The following is a 9,025-nucleotide window of genomic DNA, read 5'->3' as shown; positions in this document are numbered from 1 at the left end:
TCTACGTGCTGGATCATTCTGTAATCCTGACAATTATCAACTATTATATGGATCATCACGAGCATGTTTAACATGATGGTTGGCACTCAGGACTCTTTAATCCAAGGTAAATACATAATAAATAATGAAAAGAGCCACACTAGGAAAAAAGGGCACGAAGTGGAAGAGATATTTAACTTTAGGCATGAAATAGTAGATTACATATATTGGTCCAGGAAGTCTGCCTTTTATAGCCATGATCTTAGTCTGCCATCTTTAGCCAGTCCAAAACACAGCTCAAACAGTCGGAATACAGCTTAGACTTATGCCAAGCACCATGATCACTTAAGTGATTTGAAGTGGTCATGGTCCATGGAGTTTGTGTTTACTTTGTCTACAAATTAAGTTTAACCCCTATGCTGCCAGAGGTATAACTCTACGTCCAGCAGCTTCATTGAGGTGTCATCAGGCAGCCTGGAACTCCAACTCGAACTATCTGCATAGACTCGCACTCAAGCAATAGAGACCACCCATGACTAGAGATGGTCTAGACATACAGCATCTGCAAAATAAAGGATGTGCATCATTCGAGCAGTAGTAACGTACGACACCCGGCAAACTGGATCGCCTTATTATTGGGAAATGGGGCCAGGGAACTCGCATCACAACCACTACAGCGGCTGTTCTCATGATTATCAAGCTTGGAATTACCCTTCGAGTTTAATATTAGGTTTTGTATTCATTTCTTTAGCCTCTACTAATGACATAACTCAAAATACTTTTTCAAAATAGACCAGCCAACTGCTGTATTTAAAATCTGCAAAACACAGCAACTCCAAAATAGTAATACATGCACTCTTTAACCCCTTAAGGACCAAACTTCTGGAATAAAAGGGAATCATGACGTGTCACACACGTCATGTGTCCTTAAGGGGTTAAAGGCATTACTGTCCTTTAGTCAAGACTATTAATTGCCTTCATCTGTGTCCTTAAACAAGCACTAACTGTTTAAATAAAGTCAGAGGATAGACTGTATACACAAAAATATGCTAAGAATTCTCTCAAGTATTTAATCAGCATTCCTTTATTAGTGCGAAATATCCTCTATTGCGGTTTGAATGAAGTTGCACAGGTATTACACAAAAGCTTCGAACAGTGTACGGAAGATATTTGTACAGGTGCCATGCTTTGTATGTCTTAAAATGTCTGATTCTTTAGTGTTGAATGCAGCTCTTAACGACAAAATAATAACATTATGCAAATTCTTTAAAGCACGGTAGACTTTTCATCATTAAGCGCTATTGGCTTGTGACAAAGCAGATGTAAATAATGCAGTGATAATGGATATACAATGAGTGATTATTATCAGTCTGCGTCTCTGTTCAAGTCACTGATCTGTGTGAGGAGTTTCAGTAATGCAGATGGGTTGTATGGGAAGAGCCGCTTTCGCTGCATTCTATGGATGGCGTCCTGCAGCTCCCCTAAGCACCTAACAAATTTATATTTGGTTCCCAGCATCTGGTGTGTGTGATCCATAGCCATCGGTGTATGATTAATGTCAGGGCACGTTGCCATAGGTTCCAACCCCATATCCTGTTTATCTGTATCTGACCTGTCATCATCTTGGACCTGCTCTCTGAGAGAAGCCTGCTCCTTCTCTAGACTTTCAGTGTCAGAACCTTCTGAGCTGTCATATGCCACTAGGCGTTGAAGGGCATTCAAGGAGGAGTAGTAATCCCACTCAATGGAGGAACAAGTTGCTGAGTGAATACCATTCCCTGCAGACATTGAGACCTGGGAACTGGTAGTTTTCAGTATAGATGACTGCACATTTGCATGGCTGGAATAATTTCCCACCACCTCTGATTGCACGGATACATAGTCATTGTTCAAGCTAGCTGCTATGTTGGGAGTTGCCTTATCAAAAAAGCTGCAAGTAAGGCAGAACTGATGCCAGTCTTCTCTAAGGAACTTCAAATACCTAACAAAGTATTCAAGAAAGCAGGTCTCTGAGGAAATGAGAAAATCCAGGAGGACAGAATCATCAAACGCTACATTTTTAAGAAGTAACAAGAAGATGCAGTGTGGGTTGCAGCCCATCTGATGTGAAGCACTGTCCCAGATTCCAATCTTATCTTCAAGACATTTTGTGACAGGAAGCAAATTGCTAGAACAAATGATATAACATTATAAAAATGGTTTGGGATACTTCAAGGAAAATCATACTCTGCAGTTATTAACAAAAAACAAAACAAAACAAAAAAAAAAAACAAAGCATGGGCTGAAGTGAAGTCAATTCACATCTGAATTGCAAAAATATTATTAAAGCAGCGTTTCTCCTTGCAGCTGGCCCACCCGCGCTCTGCCTTTTTGGTGGAGATCATCAATTTTGTATAAACGCTGAACATCAGTGCTGCACATTGTTCGATCTACCTTGGTATCTGTTACGAGGACCTAAACATTGCTGGAGAATCAGGGGAGTTGTAGTTCTGCAGCAGCTAAGGGAATCTACTTTTTGGACGGCCCTTCCACCCAGGATTAAATGTGGATTAACGGATACCAAAGTGGATCTCACTGTAATAAATTGACTTTTTATGGCATATATTTAAAAATGAAGAAAAACATTTTCTTTTAGAAAATGTTTGTGCACAATTATTTCCAAAATATAATTCATTATATTTCAACAGTAATATTGATAGACTGTGCAGCACTGATCCAGGAAGCACCTCTAGTGGTCATCTGAGTGACAGCCAATAGAAGTATCCAAAGGCAGTAATGTGAACACTGCCTTTTCTCTACTTTTAATAAAACTTTTTAAAACCTATAGCCAACGCTTTTTTGGTGATAACAGTTCATCTTTAATAGTGCAATTTGGTTTTCATCAGGGTTATACACTAAATTCCAGAATGTAGCAAACTGAAATCTGAAGAGCAAAATTAAATGGATACTCTAAACACCAAAACAACTGTAGCTTAATGAAGCAGTTTCAATGCAGAAATCATACCCTGCAGTTTCTCATTTCTCGTTTTTTCAGGTGCAGAACCCAGTCTGCCACTTACCTGGGTCCTGCGCCAATGCCCCTCCCATGCAGCGCCCACGCTCCTCCCTCGCCGACGTCAGGAGATCTAATGTGCATGCGTGGCAATGGCTGTGCTCACATTAGGATTTTCCCATAGAAAAGCTTTATTCAATGCTTTCCTATGAGGATTCCGGTGACGCTGGAAGTCCTCATGCATTGCGTAGGTGACCAAAAGTTGCCTTCAAGCCCGGAAGTCCCTCTAATAGCTGTCTGGTAGACAGCCACTAGAGGAGGAGTTAACCCTAGCAAGTAATTATTAAAACATTTTTATAAAAACTGCAATAATTACATGCTCATGGTTATGGGTGATGGGAGTTTGCGTGCCTAAATCACTTGTGTTTCTGTTTATGCAGCCCTAGCCACACCTTCCCTGACTGTGAGTCACACAGCCAACTTGAAAAAAAAAAATGATTTCAGATCTTACTTTTATTTAGTTTTAAAGTTTTTATCTTCTGCTATGTTAATTTTTTTTTAAATTCTTTATTTTCATTGTGCATAAAAAAGACAATAAGGCATACAGGGCCACAACAGCTGCTGCGTGCATTTTCGAAACAAGTTAACATAGTATGGCGAAGTAGATCAAAACAGCACTTTTTTTTTTTAAATGAGAATTCGTACAGAGATAACAGGTAGCATTGGTATAATAAGTATAGTAAATTAGGTGTACGTTGCTCGACACGGCTATAGTGAGTGCGATTCCGTTTGGGGTCAGTTTAGCACCTCGTCGTGGGAAGAATATGCTGGGTAGGCTACGTATGGTATGACAGTGACCCCCTTTACATATATTGCAAGGCAATTGTTCGGATCAGGAGTAATGACCCTCATGTGTGTCAGTTTGCCCTGTTAGAGTGAGCCGTTTGTTAAAAACTATGATGACAGCAAGTGTTTAATTAAAACAAAGAAGTTATGTCGCTAGTAGGAGCAAGTGGTAAAGTATGTTGTGCATGGCTAGGTCAGCCGATTCTTAAGGTGGGGGGGGGGAGGGGGAATATATGTGCCTCGTGTACCTAGTGTGTCACTTCTCTCCCTACTATCTTGCCTGAAGTATGCTATGTCTCCCGGTACAGGTTCCGTGCCGCCGAGTGGTACACCCCGGATGCGTGTGCCTACATTTACTCCCCGGCTCGTTGAGGACTTCGCGGGTGCACTTTATGTATATCGTGTCTCATGGGGCATGCAGGCTGGAGACACAGTTATTGTAGGGCCTAGACCTATATGTACTTTAGGTGAATAGTTGCGCAGCTCAAAATCTGAGAGTCATGACATTAATGATGGTTTACACATATTAAATAAAAGAAAAATAAATGAAAAATAAACAATAAGGAGGAAAAAAAGGGGGGACAAAACTCAAAAAATGCGAGTTGAGAAAGTAACGTATGTGTAACTATGGTTTCAGTGTCAGTCACTCAGCACATTTTGCCGCATTGCGGACTGGTGCAGTATCCACAGAGTACGTATGGGTATGAGTCCATCCTCAAGTGGTAGCCCTGGCGCTGGATTCCGAAGGCCTCCCGCGGGGGACAAACTCTGGGGCATTCACAGCATTACCTCCAAGTGTGGCCGTGCAGTCTGTTGGGTGCGGCGCGATTGTGAGTGAGCCTGCGGGCAAGTTGAGAAGGCCCAATATCCCCACCGCCTCTTGCATGTCACGTATGATGTGTTTAGAGTCCCCTTTATCAATATGTATGGTGCGGCTGGGTCCCCAGCGGTACCTGATTTGGTGTAGCCGAAGCAGGGCCGTAAATGCCTGCATGGATCTTCTCCAGGCTAGTGTCCCGCCGGACAGGTCTGCAAAGAAGGTGATGTTCATCTCTTCAAATTGGTAGGTGGCTCGCTTTCTTGTGGCTTCTAGCACCGCCCTCTTGTCTTTGGCGGACTGAAACTGGACTATCACGTCCCTCGGGGCAGTCGGCGGGGCCTTCGCTGATTTCGGAGCGCGGAAGAGACCTTCCGGTGCGATTGCTTTCGCCGTTTTAGGGGTCAGCAGATCGGCGATGAGCCTTCTGATAAAATGTGGCAGTTCTTCGTCGGGTATGGAGTCGGCGACTCCTCGAATTTTTAAGTTGTTCCTGCGGTTCTTGTCTTCCTGTGCGGAGATTTGTTGTTCATGCCGCCAGGATTGTTGTTGGAGTACCCGGACCGCCGCTTGGAGGTCTGCAAGTTGGGTGGTGTGGTCAGTGTGGGAGGCCTCCACCGCTCTCAACCTCGCCGTTATGCCCTTTATGTCTCCTCTTATGAGGGCCACATCGGCCGCGATCCTTTCATGGTGGGTCGCCATTAATTCCCCAATCGCCTCCATAGTTACTGGTGTGGGGGTTTTCGCACGAAGCGGCGCCTGTGTTGTCGCTGGGGCTGGTTTAACCACCATGGATGCGCTCCCTTCCTCATCTGAGGAGCCCTCTGTAAAGTCGGAGCAGCCCCCGTGTAGATACGCCATCTTGGCCTCTGCTGCCTCATGCGCTTTCCGCCACAGCTCCCCGATATCCCTGTTCTGGAGGGGGCTATCGGGTTTGGCCTTTTTATTTTTGCGACCCATCTGGTTCTTGTAGAGTTTAGGCACACTTTCGGCTAGTTTTTGTTGGGTGTGGGAACCCGTGAATCTCGGTTGTTCAGTTTTCAGGCCCGGAGGTCTGCGGCCATGCGACCGTCCGCTTCAAGCTCTTGGCCACGCCCCTTCTGCTATGTTAATTGAACTTTTATCACACACATGAGCCTCCTGTAGGTACTAGCTGGCTAGTAACAGAGCAACAGATAAGAAATTCTGAATTAAACAGGCTGTGCAATAAATGAAGAGTAAACATTAGATCTATCTTTACAAGAAATGCATGGGGAGACCATGTATGTAACATGTAGGGGACGTGTAAGTATGGTTGCATAAACAAAGTCAATTAACTCCTAAATTGCAGATAACTGACCAGTGACCATGACCTATAAATTAAAAATACTTCATTAAAGGAACACTAGGTACCAAAACAACTTTAGCCTTAAGAGTGTTCTAGGAGTTAAACGACTTTGTTTATGCAGCCCCAGTCACACTTCCCTGCAAGTGACTCACACAGCATTCCTAAATACTTCCTGTACAGAGAGATCTAATGTTTAAACTTCCTTTATTGCACAGTGTTTAATTTACAATTTCTTTTCTCCTGCACTGTTAATAGTATGCTAGAGCCTCTGGGTGCCTCCTGGGTGTGATTAAAGTTTAATTTACAGAGCAGAAGATGAGAACTTCTAAAGTAAGTATAAGATCTGATTAAAAATGCATACATTTCTTTATACAGGCTGTGTCGGTCACAGCCAGGAGAGTGGTGGCTAGGGCTGCATAAAGAGAAACAAGTGATTTAACTCTTAAATTGTACAGAATTGAGCAGTGAGATTGCATAGCATGATCTTTACATCAAGGCTGTTTCATTAAGCACAGTTTGTTTTGATGTCTATAGTATCCCTTTAATCTTAAAGTGATTTTATAGGCACAAAATCAAGTTAAAGGCAAGCCTAGCTCATTTGGAGAATTTTTGCAACTCTGCTATTGTCCCAACTTGGCTATTTTAGGTTTGCAAGACATATTTCATACACAAGTATATTAAACAACATGCCTATTTGTCAAACTCCAAATTATTATCGGCCCTTCACTCTTCTCCTCACAGCTTGGCAATCAATAAAACTCCCTAGAGATCGCGGTGTCTGAAAAGTCTGCCTGGCAAGTAGAGTTACGGTCATACTCAGCTTACAGTTAGGAGCTTCACTGCATCACTGGGACGTGAGATATTTAGTGTTAAAGTGAGGATTAAAATTTAGGGTTAATATTTAATGAGTATTTGTTAAATTTACAGATTACTGATGCCTAGGAAAATATAAATACATTTACAGTTATTTCCAGGGTTAGGCCTCTAACTATGAGCGGAGTGTGACGGTAACTTTACTTTTCAGTGATCCGGATGGAGGAGTTCCAAAGATTTCTGAGCTATGGGGTGAAGAGAGGATGGCAGATAACAGGAAAGATCCAAATTAGTCCAAAATAGTCAAACTGTGACACTACCTGACCTTGAGAATTTTTCCACATCAGCTATTTTAGCCTAGATTTTGCAATTTAGATTGTATTTACTACGATTCAGAACCCTTATGGTCAACTATCTTTTCACTTAGAATTTTAAACAATTTGCACTCTGGTGAAAAGTGTCCTGATACAGCTGAGTATCACATGACTGCATTGCTCAATCATCATTTCCACAGTAAGGTAGATGTAATGTGGAACTATGCAGACACAGTCAATCCGAACCAGCTATGTAAGCCTTAATCAGCTTATTATGATGATAAGAGTCAGCACCCCAATTCTTCTGCAGAATCAACATCCAATTAACGTGAACCCAGCACACACACAATTCCCACAGTGTCTTTTGGTTTACTGAAGATGCTAAGACTAAATACCATCACAATGAGTGATGTGAATTGTACAGGAGTGCACTTACCTATGGCAGTATATGTACATGTTCAATAAGCACTTTGCCACTTCTAGCAGATCATCATCTTGTTCTATAAACGTGAGAGATACCCATTCACAGGGATGTGTCAGGTGAATACTCCCAAGATGTGGCTTAAGGAAAACCAGCAAATGGCCCATTATAGTCTGTAAACTGTCTAAAATGAAGATTGAAATCATTATTAATCTTTAGTTATGCAATATACCAGAACCAATTAAATAAACTGCTTTGTTTATATATGAACTCATTTATATATATACTGTTTTGAAAGAACCCAGATTTTAAAGTCCAATCCACCTACTTGACAAACAAATGATTATGAGAATATCAAGGCAGCTGCAAATACTTTAGTAAATATTCCTAGGAGTTTATTCACTCAACTCTTAATTGTAGAGAAACAGAACTCCAATGGCAAAATGTAGGCTAAAACAGCCAATCTGTGATCATTATGGAGTTGGAGAATTTTTCTACATCTGCTAATTTGGCTTAACTTTTGCAATTCAGTTTTCTGATCATTACAAGTTGGAATTTAATGAATAAACCATTTGTTGCAGCCCCATGACAGACTGTAAAAGCAATAAACAGAATTTGTTCTGCTATTTTCTCTGGATCTCAATCATTAGAAGTTAAAATGGATACTATAGGCATCAAAACAACTTTTTACATTTTAAGTTAAATGGTCAATTTAAAAGTAAACAGAATTTGCACTAGTATTTGTATATTAAATGCATCTAAATTTCATAGCTGTCCTGCTCTGCTGGTTTTTTTCCTCTTTAACTAGCTTATTGACTCTCCTCTGTTTATTTACTTTTATTCTCAGCCAACCTGCATCTTTCACTTTCAGGCACCTCTTCTGCTATTTATGACACCCCACTCACCCGCTCCCCCCCCCCTCCTTACATTAGTTGTTTTAAGTGTTACATTCTATCAGATTAATCAGTAATGTTTCAGACCTGAGGAAGAGAGGAAAACTCTCAAAAGATTTTTCCAAAAGTCTTTGAAATATTATGTTAGTCCAATGAAAAAGGTATCATTGCATACTGCAATACTCTGGTATTTTGGCATCTTGTCTACTGGACTAATACAGCTAATCCAGCGGTTCCCAAACTGTGTGCCGCGGCAACTGTGCCTCCCTTTCCCCTGCTGGGTCTGTAGGACCGGAGGGGAGGGAGAGAGGACCCAGGGGAGCTCTAACTTGCAGCTCCGCTGGGTTCTCCTCTCGCGTGCTAGGAGCGTTGCCAAGGCAATGCTCTGAAACTTGCGAGAGTGAACTCCTCTAGCAGCTCCTGAGGCTGCTAGAGTTCACTCTCACCAGTGGGACCACAAGGGTGTACTATTGTCCACCTCCCAGGCAAAGGGAAGCAGGGAGGGGGGATATCAATAAAAAATATATATATATATATTTATTAATAATAATAATTATTATTATGTTATTATTTATATAGCACCAAACAAAAAAATTCTGCAGTGTTTTACAGTGGGTGGACGA

General features: G+C 41.7%; 1 protein-coding gene across 2 annotated transcripts in view; it reads right to left on the bottom strand.

Annotated features, from left to right (window-relative positions):
• Positions 1–1,047: 1,047 nt before the first annotated feature.
• The window catches only part of LINS1 (lines homolog 1), a 33,926-nt gene continuing 25,948 nt past the window's right edge, over positions 1,048–9,025 (bottom strand). For both annotated transcript variants that reach the window (XM_063448827.1, XM_063448828.1), the window contains exons 7-8: positions 7,525–7,693; positions 1,048–2,146 (exon numbers count right to left, since the gene is read on the bottom strand). In XM_063448827.1, the coding sequence (XP_063304897.1) occupies positions 1,345–2,146; positions 7,525–7,693 (971 nt within the window). In that variant the 3' untranslated portion in view covers positions 1,048–1,344. The remainder of the gene's footprint in view (positions 2,147–7,524; positions 7,694–9,025) is intronic.

The sequence above is a fragment of the Pelobates fuscus genome, chromosome 3, assembly GCF_036172605.1.
Source record: "Pelobates fuscus isolate aPelFus1 chromosome 3, aPelFus1.pri, whole genome shotgun sequence".
Taxonomy (NCBI): Eukaryota; Metazoa; Chordata; class Amphibia; order Anura; family Pelobatidae; genus Pelobates; species Pelobates fuscus.
Note: the sequence above shows the minus strand (reverse complement) of the source record. Positions and strands in the feature narration are given on the sequence as shown.